At 42.4% G+C, this 23,204-nt stretch overlaps 1 protein-coding gene across 6 annotated transcripts in view; it reads left to right on the top strand.

The window, feature by feature from the left end:
* The window catches only part of ARHGEF6 (Rac/Cdc42 guanine nucleotide exchange factor 6), an 88,562-nt gene that overhangs the window by 62,285 nt on the left and 3,073 nt on the right, over positions 1 to 23,204 (top strand). For 2 of the 6 annotated variants that reach the window (XM_029240141.1, XM_029240146.1), the window contains 12 exons: positions 2,250 to 2,388; positions 5,013 to 5,072; positions 7,045 to 7,191; positions 10,204 to 10,290; positions 11,097 to 11,175; positions 12,180 to 12,325; positions 13,385 to 13,522; positions 15,068 to 15,088; positions 16,244 to 16,337; positions 17,469 to 17,558; positions 19,766 to 19,865; positions 21,894 to 21,948. In XM_029240141.1, coding sequence (XP_029095974.1) covers positions 2,250 to 2,388; positions 5,013 to 5,072; positions 7,045 to 7,191; positions 10,204 to 10,290; positions 11,097 to 11,175; positions 12,180 to 12,325; positions 13,385 to 13,522; positions 15,068 to 15,088; positions 16,244 to 16,337; positions 17,469 to 17,558; positions 19,766 to 19,865; positions 21,894 to 21,948 — 1,156 coding nt within the window. The remainder of the gene's footprint in view (positions 1 to 2,249; positions 2,389 to 5,012; positions 5,073 to 7,044; positions 7,192 to 10,203; positions 10,291 to 11,096; positions 11,176 to 12,179; positions 12,326 to 13,384; positions 13,523 to 15,067; positions 15,089 to 16,243; positions 16,338 to 17,468; positions 17,559 to 19,765; positions 19,866 to 21,893; positions 21,949 to 23,204) is intronic. The other 4 variants (XM_029240142.1, XM_029240143.1, XM_029240144.1 and 1 more) reach the window with 4 other exon arrangements.

The raw sequence follows: 23,204 nt of genomic DNA, 5'->3' as shown, positions 1-23,204 counted from the left end.
TCCCCACCCCCTTTCCCCTTTGGTAACCATAAGTTTGTTTTCTATGTCTGTGAGTCTGTTTCTGTTTTGTAAATAAGTTCATTTCTATCATATTTCAGATTCCACATATAAGTGATATCGTATGATATTTGTCTTTCTCTGTCTGACTTACTTCACTTAGTATGATAATCTCTAGGTCCAAAACACTATTGCTTCTAGAAGTTCTCCCTGCATTATTCAAGTCAGCTCAGCTCCCACCCTCCTTTTTTTCATGGTTTAGACCTCAGAGATGGTCCATGCCACTGCTGTGTTCCACATCAAGCATCAGACAGTAGTGATTTCCAACAGACCTGGGTATGAACCTTAACGTAGCTATTTACTTGCTTTCACTCACCCTTTCTGAGTCTCATGTTCCCCGTCTGTAAAATGAAGATAACACCTGTGTTGAAATGTTGTTGTGAATATTAAATAAGAACAAATGCATGCAGAGATCTTAGCATGAAAGATTTTTAGTCTTATAAACCCCAATATTTAAGGTTCACAATTTTAGTAGGAAGTAGGTTTTATCTCTGCTTTACAAATGAGTCAGCTGAGGTTGGTAACTGATCAGGGTCACTGAATCTGTTTTATGATTTCAAGTCCAGGGCACTTCCCTCCCCTTGGCTGCTTCTGGAGCAAGACTGCAAAAACTGACAAAACAGGTAGGCTTGATGGTTAGATGTGACCACTCAGATGAGATCTAGCTTCCGTGACATCCCTGTGATTCTGCGTGACTCAAGGTTGCTGTGTAACAGCTGAAACGATGTCTTTTTCTCTCCTGCTCGCAAAAGCCAAGAAGAGGGAGAGTATCTATAATAGGGGTAACCTGCAACCCACCACACCCCCAAACCCCCTAGTAGGTTTTCACTGATAGCAAGTTTCTTTGAACACAACACAACTTTTTGCAACATGCCACAGTTGGGAACCGCTGTCCAAGATGTGTTCTAGGAGAATAAGTAGATCATTTGGTAGTAGAGGGTTCCTCTGGGAGAGGGATGAGAAGATTGGTGGGGCCAGTGGGAATCCAAAAAGTTAAGACTTGATCTTGCAGGCAATTGGAGGTTCCTGAGTAGGAAAGCAACAGGAGTTAAGTGGTGGTTTGCAGGGTGCTTCACAAGCCGGAAATCCTGGAAGCTGGGGGGTCCATTGGACTATTGCAGTGAACTAGACCGGAGAGCTGAAGGCCTGAGCTGAGTCAGTGGCAGTGGGAATGGAAAGGAATAAACAGGCACAAGAAGGCTTGTGACGGATTAGATATGCGTGGGTGAGCAAGGAGGGAGAGGGGTCAAGAGATAAGGCAGGTTTCCTTCTTTAATTCTATGTTGCAGAGATATAAACTAAAATGATCTTGCAGCCCCAGGACTCAGTATCCTATTGGTGGAAAGGAGACAGTCCAGAGGGTGCTGAAGGGCAGAGAAAACCCAGGCTTAGACTTAGACATTTGCACAACATGGTTCCTAAGATATTAATACAGTCTTTTTTTTTTTTTTTGGCCACACCTCGCGGCTTGTGAGATCTTAGTTCCCCTACCAGGGATTGAACCCGGGCCCACGGCAGTGAGAGTGCAGAGTCCCAACCACTGGACCACCAGGGAATTCCCTACAGTCTTTTCTTTTTTTTTAAAGCTGAGTTATTTGGGTAGGCTGCTGCACTGTTTTCAGATCCTAGGCTAAGTGATTAGACATGCAAACATGCTGCTATCTGAATTTAGGACTTGATTCTGGCACATTACAAGTGGGTGTCCCAGTGATAGGGAGCAGCCGGTGATAGGGAGCTCTTGGTGAGTTACTCCCCTTGGCATCTCATCAGCCAATAACTAGAATGTTTGCAGTGACTAAGAAAAGATTTTTTCAAACCTGACGTTGAGGTCATATGATAGATTGTATGCCCCATGCCTCTGGGTGCAGGCTTCTTAAGGGCAGGGGTTTTGGTTTTCTTCACGGCTGTATTCCCAGCAGAGAACAGAGCCTGTCACTTAGTAGATGCTCAATAAATAATTGTTGGATGAGAAAATAAAGCCAGGGATCATAAGTGCCTGGTTCACCACTGTAGCCCAGTGCTGTGTGCCATGCTGATTGAATTGAGTTGAAGTGCGTTGGACAGCATTTGTGCTGGTGATCCAAAATTTATTTGCTTTTCTATGCTGTGAAATACAGGAAAATCATGTTCAGTTGGTAACTCTTTACATGGAATATTAAGCAGTAACAAAACTATATTCGTTCTTTTGCCAGTGATGATCTGGAACGATTTATGGAAAATCAAGGTGCATCTAGCCCAGGTATCCTCATTTTAACAACAAGTCTCAGCAAACCTTTCATGCGACTGGAAAAGTATGTTACTCTCTTGCAAGAGTTGGAACGGCATATGGAGGTAAGGGAAGGCGAGCTATTTTAAGCTCCTGTACAAAGGATGAGCCTCTGCTCTGGAGGAAGCAGCCAGTACCGCCTCCAAACTAGCCTTACTGAGGAGTTCAGAAAAAACCTGGGTTTCAAAATTTACTTGATCCAGTCTTCCCTCTTCCCGGGCTTTTAGTTTTCCTCTTTATGCAGCAAAATAAGAATGGGACATTCTTTTTTTTTTTCCCCCTCTGAAGATTTTTTTTACTTATTTTTTCCAGCTTTATTGAGGTATGATTGGCCAATAAAAATTGTATATATTTAGGTTGTACAACGTGATTTTTTAAAGGTGTACAATGTGATGATTTAATATACACATACATTGTAAAATCATGACCACAATCACGTTAATTAACACATCCATCACCTCACATACCTACCTTTTTTTTTTTAGTGAGAACTTTCAAGATCTTTTCTTTTCTTTTCTTTTTTTTAAGCAACTTTGAAGTATACAATACAGTATTATCAACTACAGTCACCATGCTGTACATTAGATCCCCAGGACTTATTCATCTAATAACTGAAAGATACCCATACTTTACTATTAAATATTCATGATCATTCTCCCTCCCCTCTCTTCTCCCAGCCCCGGTCCTGTTGCTTCCTCAAGTCTCTGCTCACTGGTTAACTTAGGTTTGCTTCTGCCCTCTCATCTGTAGATGGTGGTTCTACAGAGAAATCTTCCACCAAGAAACCTTCTGTTGCTCTGATATATGAACCAGCTTTCTTGTGGGAGCTAAACAAAGCAGAACAGCATCAGAAAATGTACAGAACATTTTTCATTATAGACAGGAATGTTTATCCCTAGAGCACTGTGGTCATTCAGCTTTATGACTCTGGATTACGATGGAAGATTCTGGTATTTCTTTAAAGATGAATAAATGGGTCCAGTCTCAGTTTCTCTGTTTACGCAGCCATACATCTCCATCAAAGCCCCCTCACATTTTTTTGTTTAAAAATGCACAGTTTACTTACAACAGCTGTAGCATAGCTGTAGCATAGGTATCACCTTTTCTAAATATTCAGATTTGCAATGAGGCCTGAGGATTGAATATTTTTGCCTCAAGAGCCTAAATCCTCTTTATTAAAAGCCCATCAGCAGGGGTAGCTTCTTGAGCCGCTCTTGTGTGATGGAGCATGGGGGATGGGGATGGGTGAGGAGGGCCCGAGGGGTGAAGCTGCATTTACCCTACTTGTTCTTCCTGTGTCTGGGGAAAGGTTTTGAGGTTTGAAAGGGTTTGATTATCTTTAAAGAGAAAGGTTGCAGGAAGGTGTTGACCTCTGGATGGCTTTCCAAAAGCTAAACCTGTTCCCCGAACCGTTTGTGGTTTGCCCCTCCTTGTTTATCACAAAAATCCAGAAACGCGTGGCCCCAGTTTCTGGAACTGCTCAGTGCTGAAGTGCAAACAGACACTTCATTTGAGGAAATAAAATCTGAGGTGCTCCCACTGCCTGCATCCTCTGTCTTGGCCCTTCTTGTCTCAGAGCCCGTTTCCTCTCCTCCTCCGCGTGCTGGTGGTCACCTGCCTTTGGCTGCCTTTCGTTTCCCACCATCAAATAATACGTATCCTGAGTACAGGTTCACCATCTGGTGAGACACTTTATCCAGCTTTCTGATCATTGAGTATGGCTGCTGGCTCATGGCAGAGTAGAACTTGAACTTCTCAATGATCAGCCGATTTGCGGAAGGATACATTTATAAAGGAGTACAACCTTTCTTTTCATAAGCAGTGCTGCTCTTGGCTTGGGTCAGACCCTTAGTCTACTCAGCTCTGTATTTTATCACCCAAAGCTGATCGAACAGCAGATTTTGTCTTCCTTTTACTGCAGCTGAATTCCAGAGGTTAGCTGGACATCTCCCTCAAGGAGCCCTACTTTCCCTTAATAAACAGTTATGCAGATGTGGATCCCTCAAAGCCATTTTTGAACCTGTCCACTTTTCAGGGTTGTGAGTACCGTGGAATTGCAGACCAAATATAATCAGCTTGCTTAAGAAGGAGCACATGGTATGAGACCTGGAATTTTTTCCCGGCTGCCATGTTGGGTCTGCTGAAAGAAGATGGAGGCGGTGTAGGAAATGAGATTGGATTGAGTTCTCTCTAACCACCACTATGTTTCTACAATTCCCTATCTCTTGTCATTTACTAACAACATGACCTAATGATGCCCCTCCCACATAATTATTATTTATTATCCACGGTATAACAGCAAAAAGGCAAATGGGAACTCTTGCCTCGATAACTGTACCTAGTATGTTGTTACCAAATATATAATGTGTTCCCAGCCATCTTAATTTCTTCATCACCTAATCATTAGAGGTGCTGAGATTCCAAATGCTCAAATGCTGTTTTATTTTTTAATCTTCAAGTTAGCATACGGTAAAACTGACTTTTTTCTTTTGGGGTACAGGTCTATGACTTTTAACATGTGTATAGATTCGAGTTACCACCACTACTGTCTCGATACAGAACAATTCCATCATCCCTCAAAATGTCTTCTTTGGATCTCTTTGCAGCCACACCCTCCTCCCACCCCTAAGCCCTGCAATCACTGCTCTGTTCTCCTTTAATATTGTTTTAAAATGTATTCCTTTAATAGGATACGCATCCAGATCACCAGGATATTCTGAAAGCAATCATAGCATTCAAAACTCTCATGGTAGGTGATGCTCTAAAATTATAACTCTCCATTTTGTATGCTTTGTTCCTAAAAGAGTGACTTGTGTGTAATGTTTCTTTCCTTCTGCAAAGGTCTCTAGAGTGGAAACAATAAGCTCTAGTGACCGTATCGCAGTGATTGTTTCATTTACTGTTGTCTTCCAAACATCATGCTTACCTGTGAAAGGTTGCCAGGCTGAGGGTGTAAAGCACTCACATTTGAAGTCTCTGCCACATTAAGCATGGCTGTGTAGGTGGGGGGTTTCCTTTTGTCTCTTTGTCTTTACCCCCGTGTTACTCACCTTATGTCTGTGCAACTTGTCCTTCACTGATCGGCATCAATACCGGATTCATCTACTTATGCCCAAAGGTGTGAGTCTATTCTTTGCATATGAAAAAGAAATCCTTCATCAAATCTAAAAGGAAAAAAAAGCGACTAAAATACAATTGCTGTATATAGAGTGCTATCAAAGTTACCTTTTATCTTGAATCTCGAGCACAATGGCTTAATGTCCTCTTGAACCCACTGAGGTAAAACTGCTTGGTGGCATTTTAGGAGGAAAGAAAAGGTTATTTGGGGTGATTGATTAAGTTGAGCTTAATTTTAGACATTTCTGAAGTACTCCAAGTGATGGGGATCAACGTTTAGTTATTGATTCTTGCTGTAAGGTTGTGATGCAACATTCACCATCACCTCGTTTTTATTGCTGTCGAAAGATCTGTACCTGTTGTGTCCACAGTTAAACAGCAAGTTGAAGACCAGCGTGTAAGGTATCAGGTTAAAATTGCTGTTGTAGGTAAAAAATGGTGGAATATTGGCAGTTTGACATGGTTCACCCTAATGGAACAGCCCACTGAAACCCATGGCATTTATACTTATTTGGATCCCTTTTTTTCTATGTAAATTGAGTATAAAATGTCTCATTTGAAAAATGATATTTCATTCTAATCATTTTACATGTTGTAAAACTTGCTTTGATGGTTATAGTATACTTATTCCCATTCTAGGCCTCAAAAATATGTGTACAATGAATTTATTTCCTCAAGTTTCCATTTACCTGAAAGGGGCAGCAGAGATTTTATAGAAAACATGCCCCAAAACCCTGTGATAGTCATTTGGAAACAGGAACATAACTAACCATATGCTTATTTTCATATTCGATTTGGAGTGAATACTGTTAAATTATTTTAAGATAACTTCACATTTTCTGAAGCAGTGAGATATATATGTATATAGTATATACTCTATACAAATATATAGTAGTCATACCCCACGTGTTATTTCTTAGCTTGTATTTTCAGTTTGTATTTGTGAAATTCAGTTGTATCTCTTTTTCCAATCCTTTTAGGGATAAAAATTAGCTTAGTACTTTTTCATAGCAATCTACTACTGGTCCCAAAACAAAGTATAGGGCAGTGCCTATGTTTCATTATAAGATCAGTTTGATTCACTGCAGCAGAAGGAGTTTAATTTTTCTCTTTTTCGATAACTCTTGGAGTCATTTTGTAAAGTGAGATGTCACTTGGTTGGAAACTGAGTTAGAAAAATAAAATTGCCTTGTAACAAAGCACGATTTATGCAAAGGTAGACAAGATGGAGAGGAGCTGGAGCGAGCAGGGACACCAAGCAGCAGATCTGAACCTACTGGTCCTGTTTGATGTGATTCTGCTACTTGTCTTCCCTTACTCCTTGTGGGGAGGGAGAGGCAACCCCCTTCCTTCTATCACTTTATCTTGATGTTTTGCAAAATGAGAAATGGCTCTTCCTTACAAAATGTTTAGGGGCTGGAGGCTAGAGATTTAAGGTAGTGAATCTTTCCGTCTGTCCGGAACGGACCAGGTGATGGGACTCGTGGTGAGGAATAGGGACTCAGCGGAAATCTGATAGTCAAGAGCCGCTTCTTACTTTAGCCTTGTTTTAGGTCTGTTTCAGGAGAATTCCTATTTCAGTATGTTCTGCTTTGGTTCTGTAGGGGCAGTGCCAAGATCTCAGAAAGAGAAAGCAGCTGGAGTTGCAGATACTTTCGGAACCTATTCAGGCATGGGAAGGGGAGGATATTAAAACCTTGGGGAATGTGATCTTTATGTCGCAAGTAATGGTGCAGTATGGAACATGTGAGGTAAGAGGTTTCAAATCTCAACACCCTTTCTTCCGTCTTTTATATATTTCTTCCTTTATTTCTTCTTCCATCAAGGTCAAATGCTCAGACTTTTCGCATCAGAAACTGAGCACCTGTTCTTTGCCCAGCCCTCTGCTTGGTGCTGTGGGAGCAGTTAAGAGAAAAGAACAGCCATGATCTCTGCCTTCAAAGAACTCATTAGAGACAGATTAAAACCCAAGCTGCAACTAGAAAACAAACCAAAATAGTCAATGCCAGATCATGCCATCCCTACAATAGATTCCACAGAAGTTCAGAGAAGGGAGAGACCAAGAAAAGACTGTATGCAGATAGGACTTGAGGAGGGGGCCGTGAAGAGGGAGGGGGAAGATTTTGTAAGGGAGAGGTCATTCTTATCTCAGGAGAGAGCAGGGATGTGGCCTTTTGTCTTCAGCACACTGAGCCAGCCAGTTTATTAGGAGCAGAGGAAGCATCCTGGGCAGAGTGAAAGAGCGAATTCATTGGGTTCGAGAGAGGCAGGTTGTGAAGAACCTCGGCTGTCAGGCAAGGATAGTTCAGCTGGACGCAGCAGGAAACCATGCGAGGCCTGAGTAGTAGAGAAACAGGGGTGAAACTAAAGGGGTGTTTCTGACAACCTGGCAGCTGTGTGTGTCAGCTAAACTGGAGGGGATGGGGCTAGAGACAGGCCATCTGGGTTGGAAAGTGGTAAGTACCCCCCAGGAAGGTGGTGGCAGAGAGAACGAAACTTAAGGGGCAAATATGAGATGTGTTTAGAAGGGAAAGCCTGTAGGAAGTGGTGAGCCAGGGGCTAGAGGAAATGACGGATGTCATTTCAGACCTGGTAACTTTCAAGTGATGGTGGGTATCCAGGAGGAGATGACTTGTAGGCAGCTGTTGAAACAGTATAGAAATGTGGGTAGGAGGTCAGAGTTAGAGGCAGAGGTTTACATGCCCCTGACAGATGTGCCTTCTTGGGAAGTAAATATCCAGAGAGAAGCACGGAAGCCTGACGATGGATTACGTCTTTTAGGAAGGGGGCGGGGTAGGGGAAGAAGGTTGATTACATCGCCTGGTGTGATTTATGGGGTATTACCATCGTCTTCTCCCTCCCCAAACATCTTCCTCTACTCCCTGACAGGTCTCTGTCAGAGATTCATTACTGTGGTTACCAAAGGGGAAAGCGGGGAGGGATAAATTAGGAGTTTGGGATTAACAGATACACACTACTATACATAAAATAGATAAACAACAAGAACCTACTGTATAGCACAGGGAACTATATTCAATATCTTGTAATAACCTAAAATGAAAAGAATCTGAAAAAGAATATGTATCTGAATCCCTTTGCTGTACACTTGCAACATTGTAAATCAACTATACTTCAATTAAAAAATTGGAAAAAAAAAGCAATCTCATTTAAAATGCAGATACCCTGTGGAAGGTTAATGCAGCGACTCTAACAGTCTTTCATACCTTTGGGATAAACCTCTTGGGTAAAGCAAGGATGAATCAGTGCCGGAAAAAGACGAAGCAGGGACTCCCTGGCTGTGCAGTGGTTAAGACTACACGCTTTCAGTGCAGGAGTCTGGGGTTCAATCCCTGGTCGGGGAACTAAGATCTCGCATGCTGCACGGCGAGGCCAAAAGATTAAAAAAAGAAAAAAAGACAAAGCAGAAGGTAGAGGAGAATCAGGGGAGTGTGGTGTGTCGTGGAAATTCTAGGAGGAGCATTTGAAAATGGTCAGCCTGCTGAGTGCTGCAGAAGGGTCAGAGGTCAAAGAGTATGGAGACCGGGAAGAAGCCATTGGATTTCTCTAGAAGGCAGTGATTGAAGACTTTGAGAGAGCAGCAGGGGTGCTGTTAGAGAGGGATCAATGGAGAGAAAACGAAGGCAGCAAGTAATTTAGCAATAAAATGTCAAGAAATAGGGTGTTATGTCTAAGGAGCCACAGGGGCAAGTGAAAGCTTATGAAATGGACAGGAGATGTACATATGCTAAAGGCAGCAGAAAAAGCCAGTTAGACAGGAGAGGCAGCTGGAAGCAAGAGCAGGAGATGAGACCAAGCAAGAGAAAGATGTGAGAGAACGCAGAACACTTGTTAGAAAAATTAGCCTTGAAAGTTGCTCTTCTCAAGCGGGAGAAAGGAGACGGAGCCAGGCATGAGGATAATTGTAGCTAAGATGGCCGGATGCACGAGCCCAGTGCAATCTTTGGCATCTACTCACTGCATGTCTGTTTAAGGGGTTCAGGGAAGGCTTTGTGTGTAAAATTTCCTTTAGTGCCATTTTAAAAAGTGTTTCCTTCTTTGTTTTATATGGGTATAATAATTATTGTGTAGTTATTGATTAACGATAATTTTAGGAAGAGTTTACCATACATGTTAGGGCATAATAAATTTCCTATCACCTGAAAACCCCTTTATTTGGCCACTTTTCAAAGTAAAATCATTTTCACTTTGAGAACATTGAGACTTACATTGTGCTCTGGTTGCAACTTGGGCAGGAAGGCATTAACTGTGTGACTTTTCAGGCTTACATGCTTGGGAAACAAGCGTGGTTGTTTGTATTTAACTGTTATGTATAGGAAGGACACAGATAAGCTGGGGGCCTATATCCATTTTCAAAGTAAAATTAAATGCGTTTTATACTTTTAAGTTGGGTATCCTTTTTTTTAAAAAAAAAAAATCACTGTGGTGGCTTCCCTGGTGGCGCAGTGGTTGGGAGTCCGCCTGCCGATGCAGGGGACGTGGGTTCGTGCCCCGGTCCGGGAAGATCCCACATGCCGCGGAGCGGCTGGGCTCGTGAGCCATGGCCGCTAAGCCTGCGCGTCCGGAGCCTGTGCACCGCAGCGGGAGAGGCCGCAGCGGTGAGAGGCCCATGTACTGAAAAAAAAAAAATCACTGTGTTTCATTGCCTTATATAAGATCTATGTTACAAAAATGATTCCAGAAATTCTTAATAAGCAAAATGTGCAATTTATATTTTTCATTTAATCTTTTTCCTTCCACTTCAGGAAAAAGAGGAGCGGTACCTCATGTTATTTTCAAGTGTCTTGATAATGTTATCTGCAAGTCCTCGGATGAGTGGCTTTATCTATCAGGTTAGTAGATTTCATATAAAGCAAATAGCAAGACCCGTAATGAAAACAGGTTTCCATCCAGATGCAATATTTCCACTCCAGCATTAAAAGCTCCAGCCAGAAAAGACAGAATGTTCTGTCTGACCCTTCATGTAATTAAACAGTTTATAAGAGCAGATGTTCCTTCTCTCAGAGGCGTATGTGTTAGCATGAGTTTATCCTGAATGTCCACTGCTCTGGTTATAAGCTAGGTTATGAATGTGTAAATAAAAATTGAAGTCTGCAACTAGATGAATGAGCAACAGAATTTTCCAGGCCCACATCATATCATTATTGCTGAGAAAATATAAAGTTGAGGCTTGCCCCTATGGTTGTCTTATTACAGTCACATCACGTGACTCAAGTTTCTGAGATGGAAGACATTCAGCTCCTTAGGAAATTCAACTTCCTTTAGTCTGCTCCCAAAACACGGAGTACTGTAAGTTACTGTTGCCTATATCCTATCTTGGCCTAGCAATTACTAATTTTCATGAAATTCGAGTTTCTACTTTGTTTTCTGATTATCAGGAAAATGTGTTAGAAAAGTAAACTGTGATTAAATCCTGACCTTATGATTTAGGGTGTGTTAGCAAAACACAACCCCCATTTTCCCCTTGCTTTCTTGTCTGATTAAAATTTAAAGTGGGGAAACATATTATCTATTGACAGACCAAAGAAATATGTCTCTCCATAATTCACCAGTGATTCCTAAGAGGGTCAGAAAATCTAACAAATAAGCAGAGACATGTATAACCACAGAATTAATGGGGATATTCTTTTTCTGGTAGGGAAAAATACCAATAGCAGGAATGGTGGTGACTAGATTAGATGAAATTGAAGGGAATGACTACACATTTGAAATCACTGGTAGGTAATTTTCTCTTCTTCATGTAGCTACTTCAAACTCTTTTTGAAATGCAGTGGGGTTTAAATAAATAAGTGCTATTATTTTCTGTTATATAATCCGTGAGCAAGTTTTACATGGGCATGGCAAAGCATATTCCATTTCCTGGGTTAATTAGTCTACAGCGATAGCAGGGAAACCTCCTGGTCATTCAAAAGCCTCGGCTTTGCCATTAGTTTCAATCTTCTCTTGTATAAGAGCTACTTGTTAGAGCTAAGAAATAACAAAACGGACCGATGTAAATGTAATTTTCTCTCCCTTCTGTCGTCTGTTCCCTGGTGGCAGAGGAGCCATTTTATCACTAGCCTATGAATTAGCAAGATTTGGGTGTGTTTTTAAAAAGTGCTGAAAAGCCGTGAAACTTTCTTCACAAATTGAGCAAAATGCCACACCTCCATAATGCTCCGTGACATTTTGGCCTCTTGTCCCTTTTGCCAAACCTGTTTGATATCCACCTGATGGGTGCACTTTTTGCACTGACACGACACGATGGCTAACACTGGGATGCTGGCCGCAGGCTTTACCCCCTTCTTTCCCAATAGGGAGTCTGAGATTTGGTGTTGGCCCAGAGATTGGAACCAGTCTTAGTTGGATCTTGCTTCATCTTTGATATTGGGTAAAGCAATACAATATTCTCATTTTAGACTATGAACTAGATGGACCCTGTGCTTACATTTTTGGATTGTGAGTTTGTTTAGCGTGAAGTTTTCTACTACTTCCAAGATTCTGTAAGTGGTAGAAATCCAGGATGGTTTTATAAATCAGATATGAGCATTTATGTCTTTACTTTATTATCAGAGCTTATCTGTTCCTGATAGAGAAGTTTCAACAGGGTTAGCTCATAGATATGAAAACGCCTGAAAATAGACACCCAAGTCCTAGCTGCAATGAAGTGTGTTTATGAATGAGGCAAGCTCAAGCTCCTCCTTGCCTTTTGTTTCCAAATGTTCCTAATCGGGTGATGCAGGTAACATAGTAGAGAGAATTGTGGTCCACTGCGGCAACAACCAGGACTTCCAGGATTGGCTGGAGCACCTGTACAGGCTGATAAGAGGACCCACCTCTTGCAGTTCCTTATCCAAAACATCATCGTCATCTTGTAGTGCTCATTCCGTAAGTAGTCCGTCTGTCCTGTCCAGGGATTATTGAGTCTCTTGTCAAATCTTGCCTGCTGAGGACTTACAAGAAGTAGTGAGCATGCCCTTAGCCTTTGCATAGTCTGTATTTGTAGGGTTTGAAGTACAGTCAAACCTCACTAATTCTGGTTTCTTGTTATGGAGGGAGACCCATCCCAATGAACAGAGTTTGACTTAGAGTTGTGCAGCTTTGTTTGACAGTATTAAGGTACTCCAACTAACTGCTAGCAAAGTTTTTCTGGCCAGAAGTCCTGCTAAGATGTTTTAATGATAAACAGGATTTATTTTAATCAGCAACCATTACGTTCATGTTAATAACGTGCTAAGTCAAAGGAAATAGTTTACCTTCGTGAGTACTTGAACATCTCCATGCAATCTCATTTATGCATCACGTTCCCTCAGTAACCTTTAAGGGTGAACTTTGAGCGTTGTCTCCTTCCATTTTATCATAAATTTAGAGTTCATGGAATTTGAATTGATGAGATTTTACTGTACTTGCCGAGTGAGATTGAAGATGTGCTGTGTTGTCTGTTAACACTCAAACCTGTGATGCCCAAATTCCAGTTTTGAGCACAGTGTGTGGTGGAAAGAACAAGGGCTTTTGGCATCAGATCTGGGTTCAAATCTTGGCTTTGCCAATTGCTGGCTGGTTACTTCACTTTGCTAAAGTTTGTCTTAAGTTCTTCTTAGGAAATAACCTATTTAAGTGCCTAATTGAGTGCCACACACATGACCAAACTCATTAAATGTTGACTGTTACTCCACTTTCCTCCCTTAGAGGGGAGAAAACACCTGACTTGAATGAAATTCCAGGACAGAGGGAGGGCAGGATCATGGGATGTGGAGTGAGTTTTGTGCTGTTCCTTAGAGACCCCAGAGTCTTGACTGGAAAGCGCCAGTTCTCCAACTGGAGAACTGTTTTCCCATCTTTTCCTTTCCGGGGCTGCCTTTGTGGATGCAACGAAGCTATTGCTGTTCTCTCAGTGTGTGGCCCAGGGGGTCGGGTTCAGATGGCAGATTGCCAACATCTCATCAGACATTCTCCCAGTCTTTTAGCTCTACTGGACAGCCCCGAGGACCCTTGGAGCCTCCTCAAATTATAAAACCGTGGAGCTTAAGTTGTCTGCGACCTGCGCCTCCACTTAGACCATCAGCAGCGCTAGGTTATAAAGAGGTAATTTTGCTACATATGGTATAAAATGCTTCAGACAAGCCGATTTCGTAGCTTATTACAAAGAGTTCTGTGGGCATGTGCTAGAATTGATGATAGGTGATACATGTCAGTCAATCTTGAATTGCTAGACTCAGTGATTTTTTAAAATTAATTTTCCATTTCCGCATTGTCCATCTACACATATTTCTTGAATATCCACAAGGTTTCTGTGCACTGCCTGAGTTTCCCTGGTCTCCGCCTGGAGTGCCTCTGGCTTGCCTTTATGATTATATGATAATTCTATAAATAGGTCATGATGTACACACATCTCAAACAAATGCTACTTCATTAGCATGAATTGCTAACCAAGCAGTCCCAATTCTGCATTTGGAATCATTTTGATCTCTTAAACCAAATCAGTAAAAGTCTTATGGGACCAAGCCATGGGTCTGAACTATGAAAGTCTGAATTATTTGCTGCAGTGGAAAGAGAAAAAGAATTTCGTGAAAGGAGTGTCTTTTAAAAAGAGGCTTTTAAGCGACAACCCTAGAGGACATCTGATATTTGGGTAGAATGCGGATTTCAAGGTTGTTTTTTTTTTTTTTTGTCTAGAAGTGGCAGTCAGGAAATGTCAGTCACTATCTTCCATAACTGTGTGGAGCATTACCTTTTCCATCCAAACGGTGTTTTTTTTTTTTCCCCTAACAAGTTTCTCATCATTTCAGCTTTCGGAAAAGATCCTCATTTATTAGTAACTATTCTTTAAATAGGTCTTACCGAGTGAAGATTTAAGTCTGTGACAATTATGAGACGCATAAGTGAAGCATGGTGTTTTAAATCAAAAACTCAAAGTTGAGCTAAGTCTGCCTCACTCATCAAAACACACACTTGACACAAAAATATATGCTGCATATATATAATTGTTTCACTTAATTGTTGCCTCCAGTTCTTAGTGCAGTAAAAGTAGGACAATATTTGGATATGGGAGGATTTTTTGATCCTTTCAACCTGACATGATAGGAGAAATAATCCTTGAGCCGAATCTTTATTATGTACCTCTATTCAGAATTTGGCCAGGAAACAGCCCCACAGGTTGGCTTTGGAAATTGACCGGTGATTCCTGCAGTTATCCAATTTTCTCCTCTGATTACCTAAACCAGGAGTGCCACTTCATAGTTACCTAAGTCCCCTTTTTAATGATGGATATTTTGTAATTGTCAGTTACTAAGTTCAAATTAAGGTGAGCTTTGAAGGGTAAAGTTGACTTAATCCTTCACAGAACTAATCCATTAAAACTAAGGCATGATCACTTTGTTTCTGCTGGGAGATGTGTATTTCAGTTATTTTCGGCATTTGTTTTTCTGCACAGAACTGTATTCCTTGGGCTTTTGCATGATGATATTGCATCTGAAACTAATGTGGGAAACATGATGATATTCTCTCTGTGTAATTTATGATAACACTAACATTTCAAATGTTGTTTTAGAATTATTGATAAATGGATTTGGTCATTATAACCATCGACCTCTCACGCTCATCTTCTCTTTCTTTACATATTCACTTTAGAGGATGTCTTATATCTTAAAGGTAAGGGTAGAACGATATCTTTGGCGTACAGTGACATCATATAATGCTGTGCTGTAACCTTTGATGAATGAAGCTTTCCTTTATGCTTGTTTTGTCCCTTGTTACAATTGGTGGCTAAAATATGAAGATACAATTCTGACATGTAAGTACTTTCTTCAGAAAAGTAGGCTCTTGTGAAATATGTGCGAAAATGTCATCTTATAATGCCTCTAAAATGTCTGTTTTCCGTGGGTTTTTTTATATGCTGTTTCTATTTTTCCTGTTATTTTTGTCACATGTGAGTTTTTCATGTCTGTCTGTTTTCAAGTCTAAGTGGATCACTGAGGCTAAGTGGAAGAAATTAAATTCTTTGTTGCAGTTATTTTTAAGGTAGTGATTGTTAACCATGCATCCTGTATATACATTGCATGGGAGATTGGAATAAGATGATCACTGTTTACTTGGGTACTTAATGAGCACCTTTTTAGACCTGCTGGTTATTCATATGGCAAAGGCAAATCCAATAATTCATCTCTCTTTTTTCTACTAATTAAAAATATGACTTTATAGATGTATGTTTAAGCTTGCTGTAGGTACGTTATGCCTAACCCTAAATTATTTATCAGGAAATCCTTCATTTGGCTCTTCTCTCTGACTACAGGGAATTTACTTAGTCTCTCTGCCTTAATTTTCCTGTCTCACAAATGGAAATTGATATTCTTCTTTGTGGGACTGTCGCTAAGGAGAATTTATTTAAATAGTTTTGAAGCTCTTCAAAAAGCGGTCCATACCCCATTAATAGTTACAATTGTTATTTCATTCCCTTAAAGCTGTATCAGTGGGGAATATAAACCCAGTTAGGAAATACTGTTATTTCTCTAGGATTGACATCCATTACTTTCTCTGCAGATGGTACCCTAAAGGCATTTGGCCTCCTGGAGAAGCAGCCGCATAAATTCTCTATGGCAATTGAGAGGATAATAGCATTGCCTCGGTTTCATTTAACCTTTTAGAGTTCATTGGAACCATTTTTATTGTGTATAGTATTAAATCCTGATACCCTCCTAAGTGAGACTGTCAAAAATAAGAGAGAGCCATTCTATTTAATTTCATTTGCTTTTTTAATTTGTGTTTTGGGGAAATTTTTAATTCATAAAGAAACCTCTATCCTTACAGGAATCTGGTAAAAGCCCCAAAACGATGAAGAAGTTTCTTCACAAAAGAAAGACCGAAAGAAAGCCATCGGAGGAGGAATATGTCATCCGCAAAAGTATGTGTTTCGTACTTTTAGAAAGTTGGTTATGGATGAGGAATTTTTTGAAAGAAGAGGATTCGAGCAGTATGTTCCCAGCATCACCTTTGACATAAAGAAAAATGCATGGGAAGGCTTGGCCGCCACCTCTCGGATTTTGCAATAAGCTGTCTCCTGCTGCTTTTCATGTCGTCTTAGGCAGACAAACCATCTATATAGTTTTCATGTTGAACATTTGGCTCTACCTGGTTTAGAACCACTAAAGGGACCCATTTGCTATGGATACATTTTTTTCTTCCCTCTTAGTTTCTGACACCTGAGATATTTGCCTTTACTGAGATCGACTAAATAGGCCCAAAGCCTGAGATCCTCTGGAATTTTAATGTTCAGTGATGTTCTCTGTTAGTCAAGGAAGCAGCCTGCTGGCATATAGAAACAGGGCTGGGTTTAGAGGCAGGCTGCAAAGTCGGTCAGCCAATCGATATGTACACATTTGCCTCTCTGGGAACAAGGTACTCTGGGACACACATGAAGGAGTAAGTGATGTATCACCAAGGGGTGACAGAGCTGTGTGTATCAGTCCGAAATACAGTCTGGATAAATCTTTGCTGGACTCCAGCTTCTGCTTCCCCTACCCCTCACCTCACCCCTGGATGTGCACAGCAGCATGTTAACAGTCATTTCTAGAATGAGTTGGAGGGGGTTGGGGGAATGAGAGGGAGAATCAGTGGCTAGGCTGGCTGGTTGGGAAAAAATGGGTGGGATTAATGGTGGAAAGCTTCCTAGAGAAAGTGAGCCTTGAAATTTGATGGAAAGGAAGGGTGTGGTGTATGGGATGAGAACTGAGGCCAGCACCAAGCCCAGGGCTGGCCTTGTAGCCTCTGAGACACTGACAGGACCCTCCAATTTCGAACTCCAAGTGGCTTCTGGAGCAGGCCACTTTCGGTGCTGAACTCACTGGTGCCCCATCCCTTTCCCAAGGTGGATGTGTCTCTGCTCCACCATGCCAGCCGGTCAGCTTTTTCTCCTGCCTTTCATTAAGGCCACCGGTCAGAGAAGCCAGTGCCTAGCACCCGAGTGCACTACATCATTTCGAGGGTCCAGAGGCATGTATCTCCCTGAGGAGTCACGATTCATTACACTTGACAGGTACGGCTGCTCTGGAAGAGGACGCTCAGATTCTGAAAGTGATCGAAGCCTACTGTACCAGTGCCAACTTTCAACAAGGCCACGGCTCAAGTAGGTTCCCCCAAACCACTTTCTCTAATGAGTGATGTTTCTTTGCTACTGCTCACTGCCTCTTAGAAAAAGAGAAAAGCAACCCAGATGGGCTGCAGGGTGTGTAAAGCAGGTGACTTGCAGCAGAGGGGCGGGCACAGGGCTGCATCTCTCAGATAAGCTGGTTTTAGCTACCAAGCGGTTTGTTTACCCACTGTTTCTTTTCACCCAGAGACAAAGAGAAATGCAAGAGTAAAAAAGTTGGAGGTGATAGAAATGAAAATAATTTTTTTTTTAAAGTCACTCTCCTTTGAAGTACGCAGATACCTTCACCAACACTAGTTAAAGAGCCCAGAGAGTTCCTGTGTCTGTGAACTGATGCTAATCTCTTCTTATAGGCAGATTTGGAAAGGAAGTCAAAATACTATCTTTGATCAGCTGCATATTTAAGCAAACAGAGCTTCACCAAACTCAAGTTTCAGAGTTGCTCTGAAAATCTGGAAATGTCGCTGCTTAGCAGGGCCTGTTGAGAGTGTCTACAATTTATCAGGGAGCCATTAGGTGAGGGTATTTCCCCCAACAGCTTTCAGGCTACAAACTGAAAGCGAGATAATACTTTCTGATTCATCCTTGTGTTTTTAGAAAAGCCAGGTCACATCGCTTATGTCCTTGGTCTTTCATTATTATGGGCATTCAGGATACCTGGTGTGAGGGTCTTGCATCTGTGTAAGAGATAAGCTCTCCATAATGTTCCATCTGGACAGCCACTGAGCCCTGGCTTGAGTGTGGGCAGGGCTTCCTCAGTGGACTGCCCTGACCGATGCTTCCAAAGTAACATGTCTCTCAGGTCATCATGGGGAAAGCATTCTATGTGGAAGTTGACACATTTGACTCTGAAGGGGGGACTGTCACACCTTCTGCTTCTCAGACCAAACCTGCCTCTGGCTTTGGGCATGCCCAGCCCTGATAACAAGGTTCGAGGAGTCAGGAAAAGAAAGTGAGAGCAGTTTTTATTGCAAAAACAAGGAAAGAGAGGGGGGCAAGGAGACGCCAGAAGCAGCAGCCCTCATACGAAATCCGACCTCACCTCCCGCCGCCTCCTGTCCTCACACTGACAGAGACGGGAGATTTGCTCAGAGGTGCGGGCAGGCATTCTGGCCTCAAGAGTCTCATTTCCCCCCACCCCCGTCCTCCCTGGCCTCCCTTTTATGTGTGGAAAGTGTCTAGCATAGTGCTTGGCACGTGGTAAGCGTTTTCGCATCCTGGTGACCGACACCCTCCATCCCTCTGCAGCCAGAAGTCCTGCACCCGTAGAAGCGGCCGCTATTGTTTCTCGCTGCATCCAGTCGGTTGGTTAGTCGGCCAGTCTGCTATGCACTTATTAAGCACCTACGAAGTACTGGGCCCCGAGGAAGGCAGAGACACATCCACCTCAGGAAAGGGATGGAGGTTGAGTGAAGGCACTGAGTGTTCACAACTGGAAGGAACTTGGCTTAGAAGAGAGGAAGCCAGTGGCTCTGAGAGGAAGGATCCAGAAGGGACGGGGAGGTTGCAGGTGCAGGAGAGCTGTCTGGTCAGGTCCCATGGCTGCTCTGTCACCTCTTCCATCCCAGAGCCTGGAGATGGTGAGCGGAGAGCAGTAAGGACGCCTGCATCTTTGCTGCTGTTGTGATCATCTCCCCAACGCCCCCTCTACCCTCCATCAAATTGGTCTTCACCGACCCTGCTTCACCCTGTAGGACGGTAAAGAGAACAAATGGGAGTGAGTGATGCTTCTGAGGCCCTTTAAGCATGCTGCGTCCCAGTGCAGTGCTACGTTCTGCATGATTTTTACTCAAATACAAAACCCACAGGGTGTGGCGTGCCGTTCCCCACAGACGCGCAGGGAGGAATGGTCACTGGCTGGCTCTTTGCACTGGAAGAGGCAAAACAGGAAAAGATGGGGTCTTGGTTGAGGACAGTTCTCACAGCGGCCTTTTCACATTGTGTTTCTGAATACAAAATGTGCCCCTGGCCCCCAGGATTGAATCAGTGTATTTGGCCATTTCGAATTTCTCCCGTCAGGAGGATTTCGTCAGCAGATGTTGGATGACTACTCTCGGGGCGCCAGGCAGCCAGATGCCGTCAACAAAGACCCCTCAAAAACCACAGTAGAAAGGAGCTAACCCCCAACAAATAGTCTCCCCTAGTAAACTCCCTCCCTCGCCTCTTGCCGCCCTTGTCTGTAGGTGCTCGCAAGGATTCCGTTCCCCAAGTCTTACTCCCCGAGGAAGAGAAACTCATCATTGAAGAAACCAGAAGCAACGGCCAGACCATCATTGAAGAAAAGTGCGTAGAGCGGGCTAAACCTTTTCTGATTTTTCTGGGGGCTGGAAAGAAGGTTCTGGCAGGGCAACGTGGCTGTGGCCAAGCCTGCACGGGAGGACAGTCCCTCCTCATCTGAGAATGTGGCCCTCTTGGCTGACTGTGCAGTTGGGAGCCTGGGGAGGGCTGCCCGCCAACAAAGGGAAGGGGAAAGGAGAGGCAGAGGAGGTCAGGAAGGGACTTCAGGGCACGCAAGAATACCACTCCACATGGGGTTTGGAGGCATTGGGAAGGCCGTAGCACCAATTCCCTTGCCCAGAGGGACGCCTCTCACATTTATTGACTCAGGCACTTTATTTTCACATACTTGACCTCATTTAAACTCCTACCGCAATCCTGGGAGATAAACGTTACTTTCACCACTGTTACAGATGAGGAAACTGAGATTCAGGGAAATTATGTCCCTCACTTAGCTTTGCACAGTAGTGAGGGTGACCTAACGGGGGAAAATTGGGTTAAGTACTTGTATATACTTGAGTCATTTCTGAAGTCAGGCCTAAATTTGCATAGGACAGCGTGTTTCACAGTGCTTGGCATCGTCAATGTATTTTTCCATCTGGTGTATGAAGTGATACGACCAAATGGTACAGCACTTGGGCTCAAGAGAATAACAGCCCTGATTCAACTCCAGATTCTGGTACTTGTTAGCCATGTGACCTGGAGCAAGTTCCATCACCTCTCTGTGCCTCAGTTTCCTCATCTGTAAAATGGGTATGATAGTAATACTTTCAGAGTTTTTGTGAGGTTAAATGGAATAAGAAGTACAAAGGCTGGCATGTGATAATTACTCAATAAATGATGATCGTTATAATTACTATTATTATAGCTATATTAACCCCTACAATGACTTTATGAGGTTTTCAGGGAATGTGATATTATCCCCATTTTGTATGTGAAGAAAATAAGACCAAGAGAGGATGAGAAGAACACTGGTTACCTAAGGTTAGAGGACTGGCAAGTCGTAGGGTCAGAACTGGAGCCCAGATCTCCAATGTCCTTGTCCAGGGAGAGAGCCAGAGAGGAAATGACTCTTCCACAGTTCTGCCAAGGCGCTTTATCCTTTTTTGGAATATATGGAATCTTTTAGAAATAATGTCCCTGACTTTGTGTTTGTGTCATGTACGATGGTGTAGGGTCAGATAGGTGAGAAGGGCAATGCCATAGCACAGATAGCCTAGGATAGGCAGGGCCTGGTGACACCTCTCATTACAATATGTCAGGTGATGGTCCTTCCTGCCCCCAAGAGAGAAATCAAAACCTTATGAGGAGCCCTAGTCTCTTTTTTTTCTTGACTTTTCTTTCTTTCTTTTTTTTTTTACATCTTTATTGGAGTATAATTGCTTTACAATGGTGTGTTAGTTTCTGCTTTATAACAAAGTGAATCAGCTATACATACATATATATATATATATATATATATATATATATATATCCCCATATCTCCTCCCTCTTGCATCTCCCTTCCCCCCACGCTCCCTATCCCACCCCTCTAGGTGGTCACAAAGCACCGAGCTGATCTCCCTGTGCTATGCGGCTGCTTCCCACTAGCTATCTATTTTACGTTTGGTAGTGTATCCATGCCACTTTCTCGCTTTGTCACAGCTTACCCTTCCCCCCCATTTTCTTTTTATTTATTTTTAAAAATTGAAGTAGAGTCGATGTACTGTATTATATAAGTTACAGGTGTACAATACACTAGTCTGTTTTATTTTTTTAGTACTTGTCTAAGCTGGGAAGCAAGCAGCAGAGGAGGAGGGAAGTGTAGAAAACGTGCGGTGACACGGTGTTAGAAAGAGCTTGTGTGATGCTGGTTGTTAGCCCGTAAAAATGAGAAACACAAGGACCATTCATAGCAGTATCTCTTCCGATTCACCAGCAAGGCCACCGCTTTTCAGGATCTGTATTTCTATAAAGCTGCTTTTCTTCTTAAGTATCACTTAACAATATCTCAGTGCCATCTATTAATCTATGAACTTTATCTTTGTGTTCTAGGAGCCTTGTCGATACTGTTTATGCCTTGAAGGATGAGGTCAAAGAGCTGAAACAGGTAATGAAATTCGAAAGTCGTTTTCTCAGATCCTAACGGGCCTGCTCCCTCTTCCCTGCTGTGCACTGGTAGATGCCCTCAGGAGAAGGCCAGGAACAAGGTGGTGAGGTGGGGATTCTTAGTTCCCTTGTGTCAGCCAGGTGGGTTTTGTTGATTTTACCACGTGGCCTTGGGTTTCAACTTCTGAAGCTTGCTTATATACCTATTTAGGGATTTACAATAGGATCACAAACTTAGTTACAACTTCATGTTCCCTGACTTTTGCAAACAGAATTTAAGAAAAGATAAGTCATTCACGAGCATGTAAGTGTAAACAGAACCATAAATCATGATTTGTAGGCTCCTCTGCAGATCTGACCCAGTGTTCCATGAGGGACACTCTCCCTTGGGTTTGAGGACTGACTGTACCTGGTGACAGGGTAAAGGATGGATTGAAGGGAGAGAGACCAGAGGCTGGAAGACCACTTAGGAGGTTATTATAAAACTCAGGGTGAGACGTGATAAAGTCCTGAGCTGAGGAGGGAGAGCCGCTCAGGCTACGGAGGAGGTACACAGATGTAAAGGAAGGCACATCGCAGAGTTAGAGCCTTTGGAAAATGGCGCCATGATGCAGGGATTAAGAAAGAGCCAGGGATGGAAGATGAGTCTTTTTACCTGGGTATCTACTTTGTTTTTTTGTTTTTTAATTGAAGTATAGTTAGTTTACAATGTGGTGCCAATCTCTGCTGTACAGCAAAGTGACTCAGTTATACACATATAGACATTCTTGTTTCATATTCTTTTCCATTATGATTTATTACAGGATATTGAATATAGTTCCCTGTGCTATATAGTAGGACCTTGTTGTTTATCCATCCTATATATAATAGTTTACATCTGCTAATCCCAAACTCCCTGTCCTTCCCTCCCTCAATCCCCCTCCCCTTGGCAACCACAAGTTTGTTCTCTATGTCTGTGAGTCTGTTTCATAGGTAGGTTCATTTGTGCCATATTTTAGATTCCACATATAAGTGATATCATATGATATTTGTCTTTCTCTTTCTGACTTACTTCACTTAGTATGATAATCTCTACTTGCATCCATGTTGCTGCAAATGGCATTATTTCATTCTTTTTTATGGCTGAGTAATATTCCATTGTATATATGTACCACATCTTCTTTATCCATTCATCTGTTGATGGACACTTAGGTTGTTTCCATGTTTTGGCTCTTGTGAATATTGCTGCTATGAACATAGGGGTACACATATCTTTTT

The sequence above is a fragment of the Monodon monoceros genome, unplaced genomic scaffold (genome assembly GCF_005190385.1).
Source record: "Monodon monoceros isolate NGI ecotype Baffin Bay Population unplaced genomic scaffold, NGI_Narwhal_1 Super_Scaffold_22, whole genome shotgun sequence".
Classification (NCBI taxonomy): Eukaryota; Metazoa; Chordata; class Mammalia; order Artiodactyla; family Monodontidae; genus Monodon; species Monodon monoceros.
The sequence above is the reverse complement of the archived record's forward strand: the minus strand, read 5'-3'. Positions and strand labels throughout refer to the sequence as shown.